This window comes from Taudactylus pleione, unplaced genomic scaffold, assembly GCF_031769625.1.
Source record: "Taudactylus pleione unplaced genomic scaffold, aTauple2 ptg000041l, whole genome shotgun sequence".
Lineage (NCBI taxonomy): Eukaryota > Metazoa > Chordata > Amphibia > Anura > Myobatrachidae > Taudactylus > Taudactylus pleione.
Window position 1 is genome coordinate 29,498,782 of NW_028284443.1, and position 26,978 is coordinate 29,525,759.

Below are 26,978 nucleotides of genomic sequence, written 5' to 3' on the forward strand. Positions count from 1 at the left end.
GATGATTTTTGAAGTCTTGTTAAACTGGCCACACATCTAAAGATCTGTCCAACCAGCCAAATAGATGATTGATTATAATGAAAATTTGGTAACGTATAGGAGTAACTGATGAGCAGTAATTTGCTCCTAAATGCCAGAAAACAGATGAAAATGGACATTCAGACAAGTTTGTTAAATATATGATCTAAACAATTTGTTCAAACAACAGTTTTTGTCCATTTTCTGGCATTTGGGAGCAAATTGCTGATTGTCATTTGCTTTCATACCTTACCAGATTTTCATTCCAACCAATCAAATCAAACTAGTTGGCTGGTTGGACAGATAATCTTTAGATGTGTGGCCAGCTTAAGACTGCAGTGCATCATAACAAGACCTAGTTGAATGTAGTCACCATGGTCCACCGCAGCCTGTGTTTCCAGCAAATTGCCAATGAACCAATTTACTGTGACCATCCAGTCACTAGAACATAAAGCCTTATATGAACATCCACTGTCCATTGCATAGGTGTGTACCATTGTGGGTACAGACCTAGGCAGTTGTTAGGCCGATCACCTGATATCGGCTGATCAACCCAATAATTGCATAGGTGAGTATGCAGGAGCGTTAGTCAATAACTGGCTTCAAACGCTTCTGCAGAGGTCGGATCCGGAGGTCGCATATTATGAGGCTGCTTAAAGATTGAGATGCCTGACCACCCGATCCTATTGAAGAAAGTACACACTGAGCTAAAAATAGTAAAATTATGTTTGGTTTTTTAAATTAAATGTATGAAATGTATATAGGTAATAGCATTCCTGCTAGACTGTGTGCAGGGCGCTAAGGAGCTGGCAGGGAGTCTATGCGCACTCCTGAAAAGGGAACTGGTCATAAACATTTTAGAGGTGATACTAGAGATACGTTGTTTTGCAATGCACACCAAACACTCTGCTTTATCATATATAGGCCCGTATTCAATTAGCTGCGAAAAGCCGAGACCCGTGAAAAAGTATCGCCGATTGCGACTTTTTGCCTGTCGGAAACTTATCTCCATATTCAATTCCATCCGCTTTTCGCGTACGCGGAAAGTCAATGCGCTGTAATAGGTGAAAAAGATTCGCCTCTGAATAGCAGGAGAAAAGAAGTGCAACATTTTTATTTTGGGGTGCAAGGGAGAGGAGACCGCTCAGAACCCTTGGGACAGCCCCCCAAAAGAAAACTGCGGCAAGAAAATCCAGAAAAAAAACTGAAAACCCCCAAAAATACTTTGAATTTGGGGGCGAAAAAGCACAAAGTGGGGGGACAACTTCGCAAACTAGTGAAATAAGGTTTTGCAGGTGCTCTAAGAAGGGGTCAAGTGTTTTTGGGCTTGCAGGTACTTTTATGACAGAGGAGTTTCTCTTTTTTTAAAAACTTCACTTTAGAGACATTATCAGATGCTAGCACCTATTTTCAGGTACCCCAAATTTGCCAGGACTACTTATTTTCTAAAAAAACAAAACCCTGCTTTATGCCATTCTTCACCACTTGTGCAAAGACGCTAATTAGAGGCTATTGTACCAACTTAAGTACCCCAAACAGTTTTATTAGGACTATTCAGGCACTACTACATTGATCTTCAATGTTTCTGCATCTTTTTCGGGGGTTCAGGCTGATTTCCCCGATTTTGACACCACTTTCCACCTGTTCTGACTGCGCGTGTCGCTGTTTTCGCATCTTTTGGAATTGAATAGGGCGAATAACGGGGACATGCACAAATGTTTCCACGGCTAAAATACACGATGTAGGCGAAAAGTGCGGCATGCGAAACTTTATCGTGGGTGCGAAAGTAATTGAATACCGCCCATAATTTGGCTTTTACTTCAAGTTAAGTGTCTGGCTAAAACTTGAAGACAAATCCTTTTGCAAATAAATTTCAGTCCATCATTCATGTGATGGAGCAAACTTTGTAGGCGGACGTTTCAACTTCTCAACTACCGTAATTGTTCACCATAAAAATGGACCCTATTTTTGCATGGTTTTTTTGGTTTCCCTTTATATTATCTGGGGCCATTTGTGAAAAACCGTTCACAAATGACTATGCCGAAAATGTGCATAATTCAGAGAATGAAAGAAAACATCTGCGGTTGTTGCACCTCTTACCATGCACTGGTTTCCATAATGTCCTATACACAGAGTGTTGTGGTCTGAATTGCTGGTCATTTTACCAGTGGCCATTGTGACACCAGTCTGAGGAAACCCACCTGTCTTATGATCCAAACGGCCAGTCCACATTGTTTTGCATTAACGGGTGCTTTTATTTTTTGCATGATGATGTCGTTCAATATCAGCCGGGCAATTGTTCCACACTAAAGAAATCACACTTGAGGTTTGAAATGATCTCTTCACTTTGTCACAAACTATGAGAGAATGTCAGTGTCTTTAACCATTCACTTGCTGATTTCTTCATTTGTATTTGTCTAAACTCCAAACTAAGGGCCTGATTCAGCTTTGGGAATAGAGTAAGAAAGAGCAAGTTACTGTGCATATTGGTAAGACCATGCTGCACTGCAGGTGGGGCAGATGTAACATGTGCAGAGAGAGTTAGATGTGGGAGGGGTGTGTCCAAACAGATCTAAATTGCAGTATAAAAATAAAGCTGTCCAGCATTTGTAGGCTACATGCGAAAGTGGCCAGTATTTACCCCACGTGCAAAGTATTTTATGTTTTTGCACCTCCTTGCATTACTACATGGTTTGTCCACGTACACAGTCACATGCTCTTTCTAAAGAGCGGCGGGACCTGGCAAAGGATTCCGGCAACGGTAAGTGTATACACACTTGGCGATGCCGGCAGCAATGAATGATGGCGGGGGGTAGCAGGGTCATGGCATCGCTAATGAGTACAAGCGACTGGGGATATCGTTAATGACCTGCTGGAGCGCGCCTCATTAACGATATAGTGCTTACACACTACACGATTAAACAAAATTGTCGTAGCGATGTGTCGTTATAAGTAATATCGTTTAAAAAAACATCTAGTGTGTACGCACCATTATGCCCTGGGCGATGTTTTTAAAAGATTTTTTTTGAACGATAAGGACCTTTTTTGAATGATTTATCTTTCAAATTGTCCAGTTTGTATGCCCTATGCGATGTACGATGCTCGCTCCCATGGGTCATTAACGATATCCCCAGTCGTTTGTACTATCCCCAGTCGTTTGTACTATCTGGGGATATCGTTATCGATGCCATGCTGCCGAATGAGATCAGGGCTCTGTGGGGGCCATAACATCACTTCCAGGACTCCTTGTTGCTCTTTACGCTGAAGATAGTTCTTAATGACATTGGCTGTATGTTTGGACTCATTGTTCTGCTGCAGAATAATTTGGAGCCAATCAGTTGCCTCCTTGATGGTATTGCATGATGGCTGAGTACCTGTCTTTGTTTCTCAGCATTGAGGACACCATTAATCCTGACCAAATCCTTAACTCCATTTGCTGAAATGCAGCCCCAAACTTGCAAGGAACCTCCACCATGCTTCACCTTCGCCTGCAGACACTCATTACAGCTCTCCAGCCCTTCGGCGAACAAACTGCATTCTGTTGCAGCCAAATATTTTTTAAATTTTTACTTCAATCCAGAGCACCTGCTGCCATTTTTCTGCACCCCAGTTCCTATGTTTTCGTGCATAGCTGAATTGCTTGGCCTTGTTTTCACATCAAAGGTATGGTTGTTTGGCTGCAATTCTTCCTTGAACACCACTGGCCAGACTTCTCCAAACAGTAGATGGGTATACCTGGGTCCCACTGGTTTATGCTAGTTCTAAGTTGATGGCACTGCTGGACATTTTCCAATTTCGAATGGAAGTAAGCGTGTGTCTTTCAACTGATGCACTAAGTTTCCTTGGCCGACCACTGCGTCAACGTTGCCTGTTTCTTTGTGCCTCTTCAAAAGAGCTTGCACAGCACACCTTGAAACCCCAGTCTGCTTTTACATTTTTGCCTGGGAGAGACCTTGATGATGCAGTTTAAGTACCTTGTGTCTTGTTGCTGTGTGCAGTCTTCTCATGGTGTATGTCCTGTGACATGAAACTGTCTTCCACAACCTCACTTTTGTAACAGAGTTTGGCTGTTCCTCACCCAGTTTTAAGCCTCCTACACAACTGTTTCTGCTCCAGTTAATGACTGTTTCAACCTACATATGAAAATGATGATCATAATCACCTATTTGGTATAATTGGTTAATCATACAACTAACTATAATCCTACAAAATCCCTGACTTTGTGCAAGTGTACCTAGAAGAATTGATGCTGTTTTGAAGGTAAAGGGTGGTCACACCAAATATTGATATTGATTTTGATTTAGTTTTCTCTTCTGTTCATTCACTTTGCATTTTATTAATTGGTAAAAATAAACTACCAACCCTTCTAATTTTTTTTTTTTTTTTAAACCAGTTTTTCCACACCTTTTATTGTTACTCATGGCATCATCACAGTAAATAGCATGTCAACGTTTCGGTCCACACAGGACCTTTGTCAAGACCACACACAAACGCCTGAACAGATAGCCCACAATATATACGTGTGTATATATATAATCAAGTTAGACCAATGGCTGTGTTCTCTTGACGTATTTGCATAAACGGACCTCTGTTCATTTGGTTTGGCTGTATATTTCCATTTTCTTATACAAATACATAGAGGGTGTAGTAGCAAATAAGAAATAGCATTCTTATGTACAAGTAAAGCAATATAATTATATTTGTTTAAAATTATGCAAAATGTCTGTCAATTTAACATTGCACTGGGTTTCTTCAGTGCTATTAAAGTATTTTTTATATCCTCAGAGACCACAGGGAAGTCTTCAGGAGAAAACCTCTCTATCACCATGCGCATATGCGAGAACGCTCACCACTCAGAAGAGAGTCCTCATATTTCCTGGAATCTCCTGTCACCCGAAAAGATTCTCCACACAGTAGATCTGGCTCCAGTGTCAGCAGCAGGAGCTATTCTCCAGACAGGGGCAAAACATTTCCCTCCCATAAACACAGAAGTAAGTATGGTTTTGTGATTTAAATACTGAATATTTTGCATTCTGTCAAGTCCCATCATTGTGCTCATTAAGTTTTAGCTTTCTATTTAAATTTCTTTTCAGTGTTCTGTAACCCCATGCAGCTTATGCCTAAAAAGCTTTATTTGAATACATGATAGAAATATTTAGAAGTTAAGCAGCGGCATACATTTTTGTGTCCGTTACAAGTGTGCACCTGATTTACAGAATAATAAGCGTGAAGCATTGTTAACCTACATAGTCATGTGTTTTTCTTTTTTTGAATAATTTTTATATAGTAGTTAGCACTCTGAGTTGCATGGCTGTTATACAGTATATAGAGAAGGATCTACTGGTGGTGAAATGAGTTTTCAAATCGTCCCATTTTAAAGGAGCTGCATCCGATTAAAGACATGAACCATGTTGCCTCCATGGGGTTCTAGATTTTTTTTTCTAAGCGGTTTACTGTTCAAAATGCAGCACAATGATCCCGTATAGATTTTGTTTTATTTGTTTTTCTTTCTTTTTGCTGATTTTAGATTAAAAGGAGAGACTGAACTGAAAGCAAACAAAAATACTCAGTCTTATTGTCTTCCTTCATGTACAAATATTTTCAAAATAAAATAACATTGAAGAAAATAGTAAATTGTTCACAGAGCATGAAAGCTTTAGAAAAGCATCAGTTATTTCAGCTTTATAATTTCTGTGATTATCCTTTTTATTTTGAGTTTGATTTTGGCTAACAACATTAAAGATGGTCATTTCAGCTGAACATGTTCTTATTCAGTTTGTGCATTAGCATGAGTTACTCTATGCTTTATAAACCGTGTCTGTTTATGTATGTATGTGACCGGCACACTCGCTATGAACATCTGTTATTCGCCCCGGTGCCATCCTGAATGATTTATACAAACACTTTTTTTTTTTTTTCTTAGTCTGTCATATCAGACACAGATGCCACCATACACAGATAAGGACCCTGGTCGGAATCTAACCCATTATCCCATAGATCAGGGATTCAAACCATGGTCCTCAAGGCACATTAACAGTCAAAGTTTTAAGGATAGCCATAGTTGAGTACAAGTGACTTAATTAGTACCTCAGTTATTTTGATTTAACCATCCGTGCTTAAGCTTGGATATCACTAAAACCAGGACTGTTGGTATGCCTTGAGGACCGAGGTTAGATAGATAGTAAATGTCTGCAGCTAAAACTATTTTATTCAGTACTACTTCTTAAAATTATTAATATAGTTAACTTTAGTGCTTCTTATTTTCAATTGTTTAACATTACTTAGGCTCACATTTTTCTTTTATATACCAATCAGAATTTGTAAAATAAAAAACCTTCTTTGTTTACTATAGCATAGACGAAACTAAAATATAAAGGGGCTATAGTCCGAATCCCAAAAGATTGCGGCGATAAGTACTCGGGTCAGGGGGAGGATTAGGGTCAGGCACTAGGGGAGGGTTGGGGTTAGGCTGTGGGATTGGAGGGTTAGGGTAATAAGGAAGCAAAGGAATGAAGAAAATTCTAAAGGAGAAGGTAAGCACAATGGCACCACCAGTGGTACCTAACAAGACTACGTTTTAAGAGTCTAAATCTGTATGAATAGTAAACTTTGGGGGAGATTCAGAGGTGGGCACAGTTGCTGATGCATCTTTTGGCACAGCCACTACTGCGTTTTTATTGTGTGGCCAGTGGACTTCCTATTGAAATGCCCACCAGTTGCTGGCTGATACCACCGATGTGCGTGCAAACACGTTATGTAGGCGCAGAATGTCCCACTGACCATTGTTGCCGGTGTCCGTGCAACTGCTTCTTTAGACGCTGTCGCCGTCACCAACACACCTTCGGCTGGTAGCCACCCCCCAGTTACCACCCAGAAAAGTCTATTAAACTTGCCTGAATCACTATGCAATTTTGATCTGCGTAATAACGGTAACAATCATGGGCAGTGCAACCCAGACCCATGCACAGAGGGAAACAATCAGACAATTGCGCCCAATGGCTTCCCTGAATCACCCCCTTTATATTTGCAAACAGGGGCGTATCTATAATGGGTGCAGGGTGTGCAGGGAACACGGGCCACTGGGTCCAGGAGGGCCCCGTACTGCACACCCCGCACCCATAAGAATACTAACCTCTCCGGAGTCCCACGTCGGCGCGGGGCTCCGGCATTGTAAAACGACTGGTAAATGGCTGTGACGGCCATTTTCCCGTCATATGCGCAGTACAGGGAAAATGGCTGCCGAGCTACATTTTCCCGGTGAACTGTGCATTCATAATAGACTCTGGGCACACTCTAGTGCCCAGAATCTATAACTCCGGCGCTGGCCACGCACAGCTCAGTGCGCTGCCGGCCGCCGGAGAGGAGGGGGCCCGTGTCTGAGACTGCACACGGGCCCCCTCCTCTATAGAAACACCCCTGTTTGCAAAAGATTGGTTACAAATTAGTTGGTGGCTGTCAGTGCTCATGTGAACTCTCCGGTACATTTTCGGATGGAGGCTCTATTAGAATATTTGTGGGCAAGCAGTTACTACAGATTTGTCCTTACACATCTTTGCTGCAGTCGTGCTAAAAAGCCCCCCTCTATGCACACAGATACTGCTTGTGCTTCCCAGTCTCATCGCTTTGCGACTTAGATGCATTTTTGCTGAAAAAAAGATGCCCGGCACTAGCAGAGTAGCACAGGACCTGGTGGCTCACTCACACCAACCAAGTCGCATTGTGTGGCCTATTGAGGCCAGATGTACGAGGACGCATCTGAATAATGTAATGTCATCCCTGATCAGGCTGAGGATATTATTTTTTATACCGCGTTGCTGGATCCTTTAAGTAAATAGAACCCAGATAACATTTGTGGTGTTCTTTTGAAGTCAAAACCGTATTAAAATATCTATTACGTTTACAGATTAGAGCTTAATGGTTGCTTTGCCCTCCATGTATATTTTCTAAGTAGACTAGGAAAACAGATACATGGTAAATTAATTTATCGGTTTTTGAAGCGCCACTAATATCCTAATGTTCCCAGAATATGTCTGCAAAATATTGCACGGTTGGATTTACATGTTTCCTATATTTCATATCAGGCAAAGAAAGACCCAGTACACATGTTCTCAAATCCTCAAAAGATGGATCTCCATCAAGCTCAGCAGCAGGTCCTCCATCAAAGGTAGAAATGGTATTTTTTTTCTTTTTTCATCTTTGCCTAATTTATGTAAATGAAGAACTAAAACAAGGATATTATCTGAAACTATGATCAGCAGAACCATGGGGTTTGGATGGGCACATTGTTTGACCTGGATAAATAGTAGTATATTAGCTGGGTAGGAATGAGGGAAAGGGGGTGATTAACTCACCAGTATGTGCATATGCCCTTTGTACTAAGTAAGATGGGGGTTGGGAAGTTCAGCCAAAGTTTTGCTTTGATTAGATATTTCCTGTAAATAAACATGGTCACCTTTCACAGGTTGATGCATTTATTTAAATTTAAAGATTAAAAAATGGTTGTAGAATAAGACACTTTTTTTTATTTTTTCTTGCTAATACTTAATAGACTGAAAATATTATTTTGTACATATAAAGCTGGGTAACACATTTGCAATCACTTTCGATGCCATGTTTTGTTCGACTTCATTCCCGATCGGAAGTACTGACCACAGTACCAATACATGCATACACACCTATACAATCATACTTGTGAGCTTCAATCCCGACTCTAAAAAATTATTGTACCGCCCACAGAGGCGGCGCTGCTGTTGGTGTAAAATCACAAGAACGGTGGAAGGTATGTGCACACTGCATTTTTGGGCCGATCTGGCCAGGTCGGACAAGATGAATATTAAACTGCACATAAAATGCAATCCTTTGATTCTACCAGTTTTCATCCATAGGGCCGTAACTAGGGATGTGCGAGCGGTGGGGCCGCACAGTGTAGCTCACTGTGGGCGGCACCGCTGCTCACCCACAGCTCTTGCATCTGGCTAGCAGGTTGTTTGTAATGGCACCCTGCTGCCAGAATCTCTGCAGCAGTGCCACCTGGAGCGTCATTAGGATGCTTCGGACTGTCAAAATGCTGCCCTTACAGCAGCCCGGAGCATCCTAAGGATGCTTCGGGCTTTGCTGTAATCACCCGCGCCCGGGGTCGGCCGCCAGCCATGCCCCCTCCATGTGACACCATGTGGAGGGGGCGTGTCCTGCGCCGGGAGCACTAGCTTACGGCACTGTTCATCCGACAAAACATGATAAAAAGTGTGTTCGCACTTTTGCGATATTGAAAGAACAGATTGAAATCTAAAGAATGGCCCAAGGATTGCATAGGTGTGTACCCAGCTTAATGTACAAAAAATTGAAACAACACCGTTGCTTGCTATGTCACACTATACAATGATAAGGAAGATGAAATACTTATCCGTTTTAGTTTAACTTAATTTGCCCCTCCTATGATGTTCTCTTCCTCTTCTACCAAAGGCTCCGTAGACATATAGAAAAGGGTGGTATATATGGTGTCAGTGTTATAGTATTTCTTTTGAGTGATAATATACATAAAGCTCACTTCAAACCAATATTGGGAATACAAAATGAGGCATACCCCAACTCGCTAGATCAGAGATGGGTATGCTCCTATAATGGTATCCTTAATCCAAGAACCATCCAACAATGGTGAACACACACCTACAATACCGCTGGCATAAGGTATTAGGAGTATAAAGACGAGGCGTACCCCTACTCACTGAATCAGAGATGGGTATGCTCCTATAGTGGTATCTTTAATCCAAAGTCCATCGGACAAATCTGAAAAACACACCTAGACTTACGCTTGTATAAAGCGAAACAAGATGTATAAAAGGTATCTCTAACCCAGGGAGAACTTGAAAGCAGAAAGCGTACCAGTACTCACAAAACTTCTAGTGTTTTCAACACATAATATCTTTCATTCCAGGTTTCTAACAACCTCCAACACATGGGATATCTTTCATTCCTCTATTAATCCATAAGTAATAGATGGTGATGCGATGATAATCATAGAATAAAGTTTTAATAGTATAAAAAATGTCAAACAAATGACTACATGAGTATAAATGTAAAAAACATTCTCAGGGGGAAACAGCCGCACTGTGACAGACTGAGGCAATAATGGTGATTCTGGAGAATGTAGTCTTTCCTATGTAAACGGAGTTCCCTTTCATTACAATTTCTCTCCACAGGGGGTGTGATCAGCATCTGTGGCTTTATTGGACACAATGTAGTATCAGTTATGATAATAAAAACATTGATTTAAAAGCCAACAGTGCAAAATAAATAGATTAAAATGAATTCTTGTAAACATGTGTGAATAAAATTATATAGAACCTGGGGAATGTAGATAAAATCAATACGCACAAATGGAAAAGTAAAAAATTATAATAACCATTTTAACTCAAAATCTTGGTTAAGGCCTTTTGGATGGAGGGTCTTAAGTTTGAATATTGTTTTCATCTCTATTTTCGCGAGATTTTTTTCGATATTCTTGTCTCTCCAAGTTGCTTTTACATGTACAATACCAAAAAATCTTCTAATGTGTTGGATTGAACAACCATGTACATTTTTAAAATGATTAGATAAAGAGTGGGTCACAAGAACTTTTTTTAATATTCCTTATATGTTCGGATAAACGTACTTTTAAAGGTCTTGTGGTCCGTCCCACATACTTCAACCCACACATACATTCCACAAGATAAATTACATTAGAAGTGTTACATGTCACATATATTAAAATCAACGCCATTGATCCATATTTCCGTATACTTTGTGTTATTAACCTTGACGTGTCTACAACCCATACACATCCCACATCTGTGGAAGCCCTTTGTACATATTATACTTCTCGTTGGGACAGGTAACATGCTTTTCACTAGAATATTCTTTAAATTTCTGGACTTTCGATAAACAAATGTAGGATGATCTGGGATCACTTCCCGTAATATAGGGTCCCTTTGTAGTAAGTGCCAGTGTTTCCGAAATATTTTTTTCTATTTTTTTTGTGCTGGGAATCATAGCCAGTGATCATCGCCCATTGTGACTTATTATTTCTGGCATTTCTACTCATCCTATTATCACCATATAGGTTTGATCTCTCTTTCTTTGATGTCTCTTCTATTGCTTTATTTAAATTTTCCAGATGGTACCCTTTAGCCAAAAAGTCTTTTTTCATCTGAATGATTTGGTCTCTACACACATCTTCTTTGCTGCAATTGCGCTTCACCCTTAGAAATTTGACTTTTTGGTACTTTAAGCCAATTTATATGGTGTTGACTATCTGTGGGAATGAAGGAGTTGATATCGGTGGGTTTTTTGTAGGTTTTGGTCTGTATTCTATCTTCCTCCACATAGATCGTTAGATCCAAAAAGTTTATCTCCAATTGACTGTATGTCAGGGTGAGATGAATATTTACATCATTTGTGTTCAAGAATGAAAAGAAGTGGGCAAGACTATCTTCTGTCCCTTTCCATAGCAACACCACATCATCGATGTAACTATACCATTTAATAAGATTTGTGCCCCAAGTTACGCCACTGTAAACACTGGTCTCCTCCCAGAAACTCATTAACAGATTGGCGTAACTTGGGGCAAATTTGGTCCCCATTGCCGTGCCTGTACGTTGGAGAAAGAATTCGCCATTGAAGAGAAAATAATTATTGTCTAATATAAACCTAATGGCTGCTTGCATAAAATCCTTCCTCTCTGTTGATAACACTGTTTTTTGCAGAGACCATTTGATAGCTTCTAATCCTCTCTCATGTAAAATACAAGTATATAAAGATGTGACGTTAGCTGAGGCTAACCACGTTTCTTTCGTCCATGTGAAGTCGTCTATTTTCTTAAAAATATCCCCTGTATCTCTCAAATAAGAAGGATTAGCTGTTACTAGCAGTTGTAGAATACCATCTATAAATGATGACAAGTTCGATGTCAAACTATCTGTACCCGCTATTATGGGTCTCCCCGGAGGATTGGTTGTGCTTTTGTGCACTTTGGGTAGCACATACATGGTGGGAATAATGGGATTTTCGACATTTATATAGTCAAATTCATCTTTTGTAATGCCCCCTTTTTTCTAGATGTTCATTAATAAATTTAAGGAAGCTTTCCTTAATTCGCCGAGTAGGATCACTTTTAAGTTTAGTGTAAGTGGTGGTATCCGACAACTGCCTATCTACTTCCTTGTTCCTTCCCCTGTTTCTTCTTTATGAGGAAATCCGTATTCTTTCAATAATTTTTTTCTCATACACAGCAAAAATAGGTATCTTCTTAAATGGATCAATCAAGGTCTTAAGTACCTCTATTCTTTCGTTCACTTCTCTCAATTTACTTCTTTCTTTTAATATGAGGCTCATAAGCGAGAAAGAGCAGGTATTTAGGATTTCATTCCATTCTTCCCAGAAGGAATCTGATGCATCCTGGAATGTGGGAGGTTTATTCATTCTAAGTCCTTTAGGAATTATTTGTTCTGGAGTATACTTCTCGAGGGTGGCTACCTCCCACCACAATCTATTCTCTTGAATAAGCCACTCCCCTAGACGTTCCATAGCGGTCTCCAGGTTATCGTCCGTCATCTCAATATCTTCATTGAAACGGGAAACTCCAAAGAGATTTTGACTATTATAAGTTTGGGATTATTTGAGAGAAAAAGAAGAATTCCGAAGGACATTTAAGAGGGAATTTGCAGAATAATAAGTTTCTTCGGAAAACAGAGAAATACTTTATAGAAAAGGAAGACACTCACAATCCTAAGAAATTCAGTACTTTAGAAATTAGAAACCCAAGGAGAAGAATTTACTCGACTACAAAATACGACGAATATGAACGCCATTTTAGCTACCATGAAGATGAATTAGATGCTAGAAGATTCAGAAACAAGAGAACGCCACCAGAAAATTTCAGATCACGTGACCATAATTTAGATAGAACACACAGATACTATGAAAAGAAAAACTATTCAAGGGATAGGAAAAGACAAAGTCCTTCATATAGAGATAAAAGACAAGTTTCTTTTAGTAGGAGGAGAAATAAAGAACGCTATGAATCCACCTACCCATCAAGATACGATACGGAGGCTTTCTCTTATTTTCCCAAAAGGAGACATAGATATAATTCTACAAAACAACAAAGACATAGAAGATCTAGATATGAAAGTCCCAAGGGTAAATATCTACCAACCATTGAAAAAATCCACAGAATGCAGGGGACTTCAATCAGGATAGAAGAAGAGATGCCTAGAGCCTCAAGGACCCATAGAGGTACTTCTAGACATTCAGACTTGCATAAGAAAAAAGGAGACACCCCTTCGACGTCACAAATAAATCATGAGATGGAAATCTTTGAGTCCCCCAAATCTCCGGAACTCCCTTCTCCTTTTTTAGAAGAAAGAACAGGTAAGAGAGGTTTCACCTTTTCTAGAAGAAAGGTGGACGCGGAAAGGTCAACGAATGAGGAGGAACCCAAAGACAAGATGAAGGGTGTAAAAAGGTCACTTCTAAGAACGAAAAATAAGAAAATAGAGAAAACAAAGAGGTTGTAGAGCTGGGACAAAAAATAAATATCCCATTGAGACAACTTGACCACCTTTTGAATAGTGAAAGTAAGGGAACGCCACTTCCAGATATAAAACAAATTTTCAATCTAAGTAGCCGTATTCCATCTAAGGAGGAAGAAAGGATTCTAGAGAAGGGTTTGAAATATGCACCAACCTCAAACATAAATCACTTTGAAAAATTTGTGGATTTTCACAAATTCATAAGAAAAATTAGTTTAAGAATTTTTTGCTATGAAAGAAAAGGAAAATGGGAAGAGAGAAACACGAACAACGAGAGATGAGACCACTCAGAATAATTACAAGAAAAAAAATCTACTTTTTATCCCACCCACATAAAAGGGAATTTCATAGATACCTTTTCTAAAGTAGTAGTAGAAGAATTGGAGACAATGAAAAAGCCAAAAGTTAGATTTAACCTAACGCAAAAGGAAAGAGATATTATAAAGAACCTTGGTGAGGATGAAAATATAGTCATTAAGCCTTGTGACAAAAGGGGGGGCATTGTCGACTATGTCAAGGAAGTAGATAGGCAGTTGTCGGATACCTCCACTTATCCTAAACTTAAAAGTGATCCTACTCGGTGAATTAAGGAAAGCTTCCTTAAATTTATTAATGAACAGCTAGAAAAAGGGGGCATTACAAAAGATGAATTTGACTATATAAATGTCGAAAATCCCATTATTCCCACCATGTATGTGCTACCCAAAGTGCACAAAAGCACAACCAATCCTCCGGGGAGACCCATAATAGCGGGTACAGATAGTTTGACATCGAACTTGTCGTCATTTATAGATGGTATTCTACAACCGCTAGTAACAGCTAATACTACTTATTTGAGAGATACAGGGGATATTTTTAAGAAAATAGACGACTTCACATGGACGAAAGAAACGTGGTTAGCCTCAGCTAACGTCACATCTTTATATACTTGTATTTTACATGAGAGAGGATTAGAAGCTATCAAATGGTCTCTGCAAAAAACAGTGTTATCAACAGAGAGGAAGATTTTTGTGCAAGCAGCCATTAGGTTTATATTAGACAATAATTATTTTCTCTTCAATGGCGAATTCTTTCTCCAACGTACAGGCACGGCAATGGGGACCAAATTTGCCCCAAGTTACGCCAATCTGTTAATGAGTTTCTGGGAGGAGACCAGTGTTTACAGTGGCGTAACTTGGGGCACAAATCTTATTAAATGGTATAGTTACATCGATGATGTGGTGTTGCTATGGAAAGGGACAGAAGATAGTCTTGTCCACTTCTTTTCATTCTTGAACACAAATGATGTAAATATTCATCTCACCCTGACATAGTCAATTGGAGATAAACTTTTTGGATCTAACGATCTATGTGGAGGAAGATAGAATACAGACCAAAACCTACAAAAAACCCACCGATATCAACTCCGTCATTCCCACAGATAGTCAACACCATATAAATTGGCTTAAAGTACCAAAAAGTCAATTTCTAAGGGTGAAGCGCAATTGCAGCAAAGAAGATGTGTGTAGAGACCAAATCATTCAGATGAAAAAAGACTTTTTGGCTAAAGGGTACCATCTGGAAAATTTAAATAAAGCAATAGAAGAGACATCAAAGAAAGAGAGATCAAACCTATATGGTGATAATAGGATGAGTAGAAATGCCAGAAATAATAAGTCACAATGGGCGATGATCACTGGCTATGATTCCCAGCACAAAAAAATAGAAAAACATATTTCGGAAACACTGGCACTTACTACAAAGGGACCCTATATTACGGGAAGTGATCCCAGATCATCCTACATTTGTTTATCGAAAGTCCAGAAATGTAAAGAATATTCTAGTGAAAAGCATGTTACCTGTCCCAATGAGAAGTCTAATATAATTTATCTTGTGGAATGTACGTGTGGGTTGACGTATGTGGGACGGACCACAAGACCTTTAAAAGTACGTTTTTCCAAACATATAAGGAATATTAAAAAAGGACTTGTCACCCACTCTTTATCCAATCATTTTAAAAATGTACATGGTTGTTCAATCCAACACATTAGAAGATTTTTTGGTATTGTACATGTAAAAGCAACTTGGAGAGACAAGAATATCGAAAAAAAATCTGGCGAAAATAGCGAAGAAAACAATATTCAAACTTAAGACCCTCCATCCAAAAGGCCTTATCCAAGATTTTGAGTTAAAATGGTTATTATAATTTTTTACTTTTCCATTTGTGCGTATTGATTTTATCTACATTCCCCAGGTTCTATATAATTTTATTCACACATGTTTGCAATAATTCATTTTAATCTATTTATTTTGCACTGCTGGCTTTTAAATCAATGTTTTTATTATCATAACTGATACTACATTGTGTCCAATAGAGCCACCGATGCTGATCACACCCCCTGTGGAGAGAAATTGTAATGAAAGGGAACTCCGTTTACATAGGAAAGACTACATTCTCCAGAATCACGCAGGGCATGATGATGACTTCCGGTGAAGTTCCGGTGGACATAGTGGGCCCAAAGTCTATTTACTGCACGGACGGGGATGGCCGGCGTCCCTGTTGCTGAACAGGGATGTGGAGGCGTGGATGAGATGGAGGAATGGCTGGCCATTTTAGCGGACGGCAAGTGGGGATGCGCGATGCGAACCGGAAGGAGTGAGGACGCCATCTTGGAATTTACACGGGGACGTGTATATAAGCTGAGGACTCAATGTTCACCTTCATTCCTTGAAAAAGAGAATTCACTTCGAAACGCGTTGGCCTGGAAGGTGACCTTCTCACGGGGATCGCTGCATGTGGTGAACACATCTGAGGTAGGTGTTGGAGATTTGTATATCCATTCTTTGTGCATATTTGGGATCCGGACCCATACCACCTCCACACCATTATTGCCTCAGTCTGTCACAGTGCGGCTGTTTCCCCCTGAGAATGTTTTTTACATTTATACTCATGTAGTCATTTGTTTGACATTTTTTATACTATTAAAACTTTATTCTATGATTATCATCGCATCACCATCTATTACTTATGGATTAATGGAGGAATGAAAGATATCCCATGTGTTGGAGGTTGTTAGAAACCTGGAATGAAAGATATTATGTGTTGAAAACAACTAGAAGTTTTGTGAGTACTGGTACGCTTTCTGCTTTCAAGTTCTCCCTGGGTTAGAGATACCTTTTTATACATCTTGTTTCGCTTTATACAAGCGTAAGTCTAGGTGTGTTTTTCAGATTTGTCCGATGGACTTTGGATTAAAGATACCACTATAGGAGCATACCCATCTCTGATTCAGTGAGTAGGGGTACGCCTCATCTTTATACTCCTAATACCTTATGCCAGCGGTATTGTAGGTGTGTGTTCACCATTGTTGGATGGTTCTTGGATTAAGGATACCATTATAGGAGCATATCCATCTCTGATCTAGTGAGTTGGGTACGCCTCATTTTGTATTCCCAATATTGGTTTGAAGTGAGCTTTGTGTATTATCACTCAAAAGAAATACTATACACTGACACCATATATACCACCCTTTTCTATATGTCTACGGAGCCTTTGGTAGAAGAGGAAGAGAACATCATAGGAGGGGCAAATTAAGTTCAACTAATACGGATAAGTATTTCATCTTCCTTATCATTGTATAGTGTGACGCAGCAAGCAGCGCTGTTTCAATTTTTTGTACATTGGACACTTGCTTAGATCTTTAGGGAAGATCTCTATTGAAAGGGCTGCAGCTTGCTTAGAAGCGCCAATAGTTTCTCCTACCATTCTATTTGTTCAGTGTACCCAGCTTAAGTCTTGCTTATTTCTTCTTTTTCTCATTATTAAGTTGCTCATTCTCATCCTGAATTAATAATGACATGCAGGCTCTGTAAAAATAGATAAAATCAGTTTGATTGTTTATTTTTATTTATTGACATTTTTCCTGAGAATTGTAAAAGAATGTTAAGCCCATTATATTACTGGTTGTATAAGATGTGTATTTACGAACCAATCTATGGTACATAGATCAGTTTTTTTTTTTTCTGCACTAAAACAGCATCTGCTACTTTAAATGAGGAGGGTGACTTTACTTATCAGCTAAATATGTTTACCAAGTGATATTCCACCTATATCTCTCTCTCCTGGACTTAGGTAATGAGTACAAATATTCCATCGCTCAGCATATGCTAGAAATATGTAAAAAGTTGATTGGTTGCAAAGAGTAACTCCTCATAAAGTATTTGATTTGCTCTTAACAGACTGTAGAACTAGATAAAGGAAATCGCCTCTCGGACACTGCTTTCGTGGAAGCTGCTTGCAAATGGGTATCTGAGAAAATGGACAAAGTGTCTGAAAGAAATTTACCAGAAGTAACCGAAGAATTTGTAAAAGTACAATTTATTTTCTAGCTTTTATTAAAACTTGTGATGGTGCAGCAAATTTGTGAACCCTTAAGAATGAATCAAATTCATATAAAATATATAAAAAGATAGCAATAAATCAAATAACAGATAAGTATATACTTTTAATTGAAGTTACCCTACTTTTAAATTTGTTGGATGAAGTGCATGAACCTATATGATGATCAGGTTAAGGGGATAATTATAAGAAGGAGTGTTAACAAGTGGGATGACAATCAGTTGTGGATTTATAACTTATAAGACTAAAGTCTAGTCTTCACCATAGTTTTGAGAACACATGCCATACTCTAAATAAAATTTTAAGACTCTCAGACTAAAGCTGAGTACACACTTGTCCATTCTGCATTCAATCCAACCTCTGACTAACTAGTAGGACAGACATAGGACAAGTGTGTGCTTTCATCCGATCCTGGTTGGCTGGTCAGGTCAAATGATTTTCAAACATGCTTAAAAATCGGGAAACCTGACTGCCGACAACTCACCGGCACTCCTGGACAAACGATATTTTGCATAAACTGTGCAATCTGTTAAACGATCTGACAAACGACCTTATCTCGTTAACTAGATTGACAGATCTTCCCTGCAGTAGGGAAGATCTGAAGATATGACCAACGACCCGCGGGACTGCGCATCGGATTGTTATCGCTCATGGAAACTGCACGATTTGTACAAATTTGAACGCTTTGTTGTGTCGAAATCGTGCAAAAAATAGTCTAGTGTGTGGCCAGCTTAAGGTTCTAAAATAATTTTAAAGACTGGGATCTTCACCAAGCTACTGTCAGACAGACAAGGATATAAGTTAAGAAACTTCAACCCCATTATTACTCTTCCCAGGTATTTATATGTGTGTGACTTCAAATAACTACCAAATGGACCATAAGTGAAACAAGTAACAAATGAAACAAGTAACAAACATTTAATTAGGACATAGGGCCTGATTCAGACTTGGGAACAGAGTCAAGGTGAATACACACGGAACGATATATCGTTACTATATGAATGATAACTATATCGTTCAACGATATATCGTTCACAGAGTTCCGCTTGTATGCAATGAACGGCCAACGATGCGCACACCCGCTGAACGATAACGATATTGTCCGTCGGGCATGCATGCAGGCCAATCTGGACGATATCGTTAATTTACTATATGGGAGAACGATCGATGGTTGTTCATCGTTGGTAAAATCATTGCTGTGTGGATGAACAAGATCGTGCGTCCAGCACACCAGGGAATTTCAAGGGAGAAAGTTCAGCTATATCGTTCGCTGAACAGATCGTCCTGTGTTTACCCAGCATTAGATGAAAAGAAAGTAACTGTGTACCTGGACAAACCATGTTGCAATTCAAGGGGTGCAAATACATAAATTTTTTGGCATGCAGGGTAAATACTGGCTGCTTTTGCCTGTAGCCCAGAAATGCTGGACAGCTTTATGATCACAATGTAATTTAGATTTCAGTTTTGACGCACCCCTCCCAAATCTAAATCTCTCTGCATATTTTAAATCTGCCTCACCTGCGGTACAACATGGTTTTACCAATATGCACAGTTACTTGCTCGATCTTGTGCTGCATACACACTACACCAGTGGTCTCCAACCTGTAGCTCACGAGCTACCAGTAGCTTGCGGTCTTAACTGTGCTAGCTCACCTAGCTGCAGCTCTGCTGAGTCAACTAGAAGGAAGCGACCTCTGTGTGCTCCCCCGTGGCATCGATGCCATGGGTGTAGACACAGGGAAGCATGTCAGGTGATTTCTGCAGCCTCTACAGCAATCACCTGACGTGCTTCTCCGTGGTTCCACCCACGGCATCTATGCTACGGCGTAGCGCGTGACTCCCGCCCAGCCCTTCCGGAAAATCACACAGCAGCACTTCCTATATCTTTTGCTACTGTACTGCACGTACCTCCTTGGAGCCAGTAATTAACAGTGAAATGTGCCTGTTCTTACATTTTATTTACAAACTACAGCAATATCACTAATAATTAAATGCATTGTTATTTTCTATGAAACTTCTTTTTTTTTTTTTCTCCATTAATTTACCTTCAATTGTTCAGTTACTAGCCAGATTGTTGTTTTTTTTTTTTTTTTCTACAATTTTAGAGATTTAATTTTTATAAAGTAGCTCGCACCTCAATTAACATTGGAGACCACTGCACTACACAATGGCCCCTCATTCAGAGGCGGTTGGAGGATGCAAGCGGTCGATCAGAAACTGGGCGGCCGCTTGCATCCTGACCGCCCGCCTCTGTTTCGGTCGTTAGACTGTGGGTTTACACCCACAGCTCTAACGACCGCTCAGGTGATGGTTGCGATGGTCAGAGACCATCGCGACCATCAGGGCTTACGACGAGACCCTAGGGTAGAGTCTCGCTTGTCGTAAGCCCCGGAGAGCTTCTGGCTCTGTCAGAGCCGGAAGCTCTCCACTGACATCACTTGTGATGTCAGTAGGGCCTCCCCCAAACGGTAGGCGTTCCCATGTCACCCCCCCCCCGGCCCGCCTTCCAAACGGGGCGAGCTGTCAATCAACATCGACCGCTCGCCCCCTTTGGAAAGAGACCCGCTACGACCAGCGCTGTCGGTCGTAGCGGGTCTCACGCATGCGCCCGAGGGAGCCGGCTCCCTCGTGCTCATGCGCACTGGCCAAACATCGAGGCGGTCGTAGACCGTACGGCCGCCTCTGAATAAGGTCCAATGTGTTTATGCGGCGATATCGTACTCTGTGGGCTTGGCTGGGGTTCCGGCATCGGCAAGTGTATATAAATTTGCCGATGCCGACCAGCGGGGGTGCATTCAGCAGCATGGCATTGCTCACGATAGCCCCAGATTGGGCAGCATGTACAGCCAACTGGGTTTAATCTAAACGACCAGTGAGCTCACATCGTTTTGGGGGATTGATGGTCTAGCAAACAGCTTTTCTTTCTTCCTCTGGGTCCATCCATAGGGTCCACAGAAATTACCTTGGTTATGTAGCTGGAGTGATCCAGGCACCAAACAGTCAACAAGCTTTAGCTCCCAGGATGCCCTGGGTGCTCCTCCATACATACCCCGCCCCTGACTACAGGCAGTCAGTTTTTTTGCTGTGTGGTGCAGGAGCAGCATGCGGTCAGTGGGACTGCGGTAGCAGTCCCAAACAAGTTGGTTTTTGTTTTTTTTTTATTTCCTCCGAGTGGCGGCACGTGCTGACGGAAGGGAGACCTGAAGCAGCTTAGCTCCCGGATAGACGCTCATGTCGCTGCTCCGTCTATCCTCACCAGGCCGGAACGCTGGTGTGGGTACTGGCGCTTTCGGCGGGCTTAAACAGCCCAGGACTGCAACCAGGGATGCAGGTAAGGGGTTCCCTGCAGACACTGACGGGGATCATTTTGTGGTTTCTCTCAGGAATCCCCCTCAGACGAGGAAGACCGTTTTCCAGCTGCAGATGTTCCTTATCTGATTAGGGTGGTCAAGGCGGTGCTAAATATTAAATCCTGGAGCCTTTCTTTGTACTGGCTCCTCCTAGTCCAACGTCAGAGGGTTATAAAAGCTGAGTTTCCCAGATCAGAAGCACGTTTCGGATCTTATGGGGAAAGCATGGAAGTCGCCAGATAGGAAATTCCATATTACTAGAAAGGTTGAGTGCTTATACCCCTTTCCAGTGGATCAGTGCACTAAATGGGAGGTTCCTCCAGTCAGTGGATGCACATGTGGCACATCTTGTTAGGAGCACAACATTGCCTATACCATCTGCATCCTCGCTTAATTGTCCCACAGATAGGAAACTTGAAGCCTGTCTTAAGGCAATATTTTCTCTGTCGGGTGTTGTTACTCGCCCAGCCATGGCTACAGCTTGGGTCTCCAAGGCCATTGAGGAATGGATGAAGACGATGGGAAAATGCTCTTCCAGAAGCTTCCGGGGACAGCTGACCATTATCTCCTATAACAGTGTTGGCTATCCTTGACACTCCAGCTGTTATGGAACTACATAACCCAGCATGCACTGCTACAGTTTTGCTATTAGGGCATGCTAAAACTGTGGCAGGGCATGCTGGGATATATAGTTCCACAACAGCTGGAGAGTCAAGGTTAGCCAATTCTGTCCTATAAGGAGGCAGCATCCTACTTGGTTGAGGCAGCTTAGGATGCTGGTATATTATCCTCTGAAGCATCAGCAGTCTCAGTTGTGGCTCGGAGAGCACTTCGGTTGAGGGACTGGAAAGCGGATGCAGGATCTAAGATCCCGTTCTCGGGGGGCATTTTGTTTGGCACAGAGTTAGACAAGATTGTTGCTACGGTGGCGGCCTCTAAAACGGCTGGTCTACCTTCGCCATCCGCTGCTAGACCTAAGTGGTCAGCCTTTCGGCTGCAAGGGAAAGCAAGAGGTTAGTCCAGTTCTTATAGGAAGCCACAGTCTAAGAAGTCCTGGCCAAACAGACGTCCTGCTGTCAGGTCTAATGTTAAGCCTGCAGCTTGAGGGGACGGGCCTCCCTCTGGGGGATCCCAGGGTAGGATGCCGACTTTTTCTATTCAGACGCCTGACATCTTACGACAACAGATGCCTGGGTTTGGGAGGTAGTCTCCCAGGGGTACACCCTTACTTTCTGGAGAAGCCCCCCACAAAGGTTTCTCAGCACAAGTCCGGCAGCGGATTCTGCGAAAGCCTTGGCACTCCAGCAGGCTATACACTCCCTGCTGGTGTCAGGAGTAATAATTCTGGTTCCAGTGAATCCGCTAGGAAAGGGATATTATTCCGACCTCTTCTTGATGCAAAAACCCAATGGCTCTCACCGGCCTATTCTAAACCTAAAGGGTCTCAACACGTTTATCAAGGTGCCCAGGTTTCGCATGGAAACTCTGCGGTCGATTGTGTTGGCCATGGAACTAGGGGATTTCATGGTATCCTTGTATATTCAAGATGCATATCTTCATGTACCAATTGCACCGTCCCACCAACAATTCCCGCGATTCACAGTCATGCAGGAGCAATTACAGTTTCAGGCACTGCATTTTGGTTTATCAACGGCCCCTCGGGTGTTTACCAAACTCATGGCAGTAATGACTGCCTGCCTCAGGCGCCAGGGAGTCAGGATTCTGCCATATCTGGATATTGGTTCAGTCATCACAAGCATTGCAGCATCATCTCAGACAGACAGTAGCATGTCTACACAGACATGGGTGGGTTGTAAATTGGAAAAGTCATCGCTGCTTCCAGTACAGCAGATGGTGCATTTAGGGGCAAGGTTGGATTCTCTGGCTCAAAGGATATATCTGCCACAAGACAAGATTGGGGCCCTTCAGCTGCGGATACACAGGCTTCACAGCCGAGCGGTATCTATTCATACAGCAATGCAAGTACTGGGATCCATGGTGTCGACCTTCGACATGGTGGAATTTGCCCAGTTCCACTCCAAACCATTGCAGAAGTTAATCCTCTCTCACTGGAACGCTGAGTATCACTCAATAAGGGCATAGTATGACTGTCCCTGACTTGGTGGTTGCAGACGTGTCGTCTCAACAGGTATCGCCCCTTCTGGATTCCAGATTGGGTATGCCTCACAACCGATGCCAGCCTCAGAGGCTGGGGTGCAGTGACAGGTCATCACACATTTCAAGGAAAATGGACCGCAAGGGAAGTCTTCTATCCATAAATATCCTGGAATTAAGGGCAGTATTCAGAGCGCTTGTTCAGGCTCAGGAAATAGCCTGTCCAGGTATAATAGGACAACGCAACCGCAGTAGCCTACCTCAATCATCAGGGAGGCACGCGGAGCCAGGCTACCATGAAGGAAGTGTCAAACATTCTGGTCTGGGCAGAATGTCCCCTTCCGGCAATATCGGCGGTGTTCATACCAGGAGTCCTAAATTGGGAAGCAGACTTCCTAAGTCGGCAAGATATACACGCCAGAGAGTGGGCTCTTTATCCACAGGTGTTTCAGAACCTAGTGGACAGATGGGGTCTTCCAGAGGTACACCTCATGGCCTCAAGGCACAGTCACAGGGTTCGCAGGTACGGGTCCAGAACCAGGGAACATGCGGCCGAGTTTGTGGATGCTCTGATAGTGAGGTGGAACTTCAGACTGGCGTATCGGTTTTCTCCGTTTTCCCTTCCCAGGGTTATCTGGAAGGTCAAGCAGGAAAGCGCTACAGTAATACTGATCGCTCCAGCTTGGCCCACTGACCTACAGAGTTGGTTCACCGACCTACAGAGTCTCTCCATAGACACTCCATGGCCTTTTCCTCGAAGGTCGGACATGTTAATGCAGGGTCCCCTGCCTGTATCCAGATCTTCCTCGTCTGTCTTTGACGGCATGGCTCTTGAGGCCTCCGTCTTAAGGGCAAAGTGTTTCTCTGATGCAGTAATTCATACAGTGCTGTAGGCACGGAAACCTTCCTCAGCCCGTATTTATTACAGAATTTGGCATTCATTTTTTCAGTGGTGTGAGCTGGTGTTCAGGGTCTCTAGAGTGCTTTTCTTCAGGCTGGTTTAGACCGAGGTCTCCATCTGACCACCCTGAGGGTTCAGGCTTCTGTACTTTTAAGTTTCCTTTCAGAGAAGGATTGCCCCATTGCCTGACGTAAGAATATTTTTTCAGGGTGTTCTGAGGGTTCAGCTTCCCTTTGTCCCCCTGGTAGGCCCGTGGGATTTGACATTGGTGCTTAGGGCTTTACAGGCTCCCCCATTCGAACCCCTCAAATCAGTAGACTTTTAAAGTGGTTGACAGCGAAGACCGTTTTTCTTCTGGCTCTCGCTTCGGCCCACAGGGTCTCTGATTTGGGACCCCTATCCTTTTGCTCTACTTTTTTAATATTTCATCGGGATAGAGCTGTTCTTCGTACTAGGGCGGGTTATCTTCCTAAGGTGGTATCCCGGTTTCATATGAATGATGAAATTGTGGGTCTGGCTTTACAAGCTTCAGGCCTTTCGGCTGGTGAAGCATCACTGGATGTTGTCCGTGCACTACGTAGATCGCACCAACTCCATTAGAAAGTCAGATTCTTTATTTGTGTTGTATGGCTGTCTCAAGTGAGGCTGGCCAGCTAACAAACAGACTTTGGCCATATTGTTGCGTATGACAATTTCTCAAGCTTACACACAAGCTGATCTTGTTGTTCCGGACAGGGTTACGGCACATTCTACGAGATCTGTGCGACGAGGTGTCTCTGCAGAACAGATTTGCAAGGCAGCCACGTGGTCTTCCGTCCACACCTTTGTGAAATTTTATGCGTTTGACGCGTTTGCCTCTTAGGATGCTTCCTTTGGGCGTATGATTCTCCTTTCTACTGAGACACAGGAGCGTCCCCTCCCCTATTAGGAACTGCTTTGGGACATCCCAAGGTAATTTCTGTGGACCCTATGGACCCCGAGGAAGAATTTAAGAGTTATGGTATAACATACCTTTTCTTAACTTTTTTTTTTCTTTCTTCGAGATCCATAGGGTCCACAGAGCACCCACCCTAACGCACCTGTTGTTGTTGGGGAAATTATTTTCTGTTATATCTCTGATTCCCTCTTCTTACAGAGTGTGTGTCCTTCCTTCCTTATCAATTTTTTCTTTCCTGCTTGGGCTTGATTACAAACTGACTGCCTGTAGCCAGGAGCGGGGTATGTATGGAGGAGGACCCAGGGCATCCTGGGAGCTAAAGCTTGTTGACTGTTTGGTGCCTGGATCACTCCAGCTACATACCCAAGGTAATTTCTGTGGACCCTATGGACCTCGAAGAAAGAGTTAACAAAGTATGTTCTACCATAACTCTTATTTTCATGTTGCTATCCAGGTAAGTGTTTTGCCTCTATTTTTTTATTTTTAGCACCCAGAAATGTATTTTTTGTTATTCTGTCATAAGCATCTCATCCCAACCATGAAACACTGTAGTAGCAGTAACTTGGTTTGAGTCTGTCTTGCTGCCAGAGGACCTGGACAGCCTGCTATCATTGATGGAACTATGGATTGTATCAGCAAATTCTACAGGAGAATGTCGGGTATCTGTCCATGAACTGAAGCTCAAAAGAAGGTGAGTTTTGCAGCACGACAATAACCCTAAACACACAAGTCAGAAATGTCATGCTTGGGAATGACAAAGTCCATACCTTAATCCAGTGGCAGTGAGGTGACAGCACCTGAAGCAGGTTTTTCATCAAGAAAACCCAGCAACAACCATGTGTTGAGGCAGATCTGAAAAGAGGAATTGACCAACAGTTATCTTAAAGGTTTGGTTTAAGTCATTGCTGCTCAAAAGTTCTGTACACGACGGTTATTGCATCCTAGAGGTTTGCATAGTTTTGCTCGCAAAGAAATTTAGTGTTGTATCATTTTGATCAGGGAAAAAATGTATATCATTGATTGTCATTTGATTTATTGTGTACCTTTTTGTATCTTTTTATGACTTGGATTAAGTGCTGGGCATTTTTAAGGTAACATTTATGTAGAAGTAAAAAAATTCTAATGGGTTCATAAACTGTATAGCACCACTTAAACCCAAAGCTGCAATACCTTGAAAGAAATGTGCTTTTATTTATTTGCCTAACATAAATTATTCTTGTTAACTATATAAAGGCACACATTGGGACTGATGCATAGTTTCTAGAAATAGGTGGCTATGTGCTCCAACACTGAATGCACAGAAAAAATGTGTAGTTGTATTTATCTTGCAGTGCATCTGTCCATATGTCTACCCATGGTTTGCTACTAGTCATCGTCATAGTGCACCTTCCCTTCCCTTCATATTTATGCTGATTTACTACTCCGCATAGCTGTGCAGTAATGCACTCACTCAACTTTGCTTGCCGGAGAACAATCTGCTATAGGTTTCTCCTCTTTAAGTGTAGATGCGCTCAAAATGCCTTCAACTTTGCATTACCTGTATTTACATACACTCCATTCTGGAATCTGTGTGATGTAAAATCATACGCAAGATATGCTCATTCAACCTGCTTGCGTTCATCTCTGCATGAGCCCCGTTGTTTTGTTCCATTTCCTTTTTAGTTTTTATTTTCTTTGAGTTGCTATTAGTAAGTCTATGTGGTAACCATGG

The 26,978-nt window shown here is 41.7% G+C and overlaps 1 protein-coding gene across 4 annotated transcripts in view; it reads left to right on the forward strand.

Moving 5' to 3' along the window:
- PPHLN1 (periphilin 1) overlaps positions 1-26,978 on the forward strand; it is a 114,709-nt gene that overhangs the window by 47,582 nt on the left and 40,149 nt on the right. For 3 of the 4 annotated variants that reach the window (XM_088457929.1, XM_088457944.1, XM_088457950.1), the window contains 3 exons: positions 4,804-5,009; positions 8,100-8,182; positions 17,805-17,936. In XM_088457929.1, coding sequence (XP_088314055.1) covers positions 4,804-5,009; positions 8,100-8,182; positions 17,805-17,936 — 421 coding nt within the window. The remainder of the gene's footprint in view (positions 1-4,803; positions 5,010-8,099; positions 8,183-17,804; positions 17,937-26,978) is intronic. The other variant, XM_088457938.1, reaches the window with a different exon arrangement.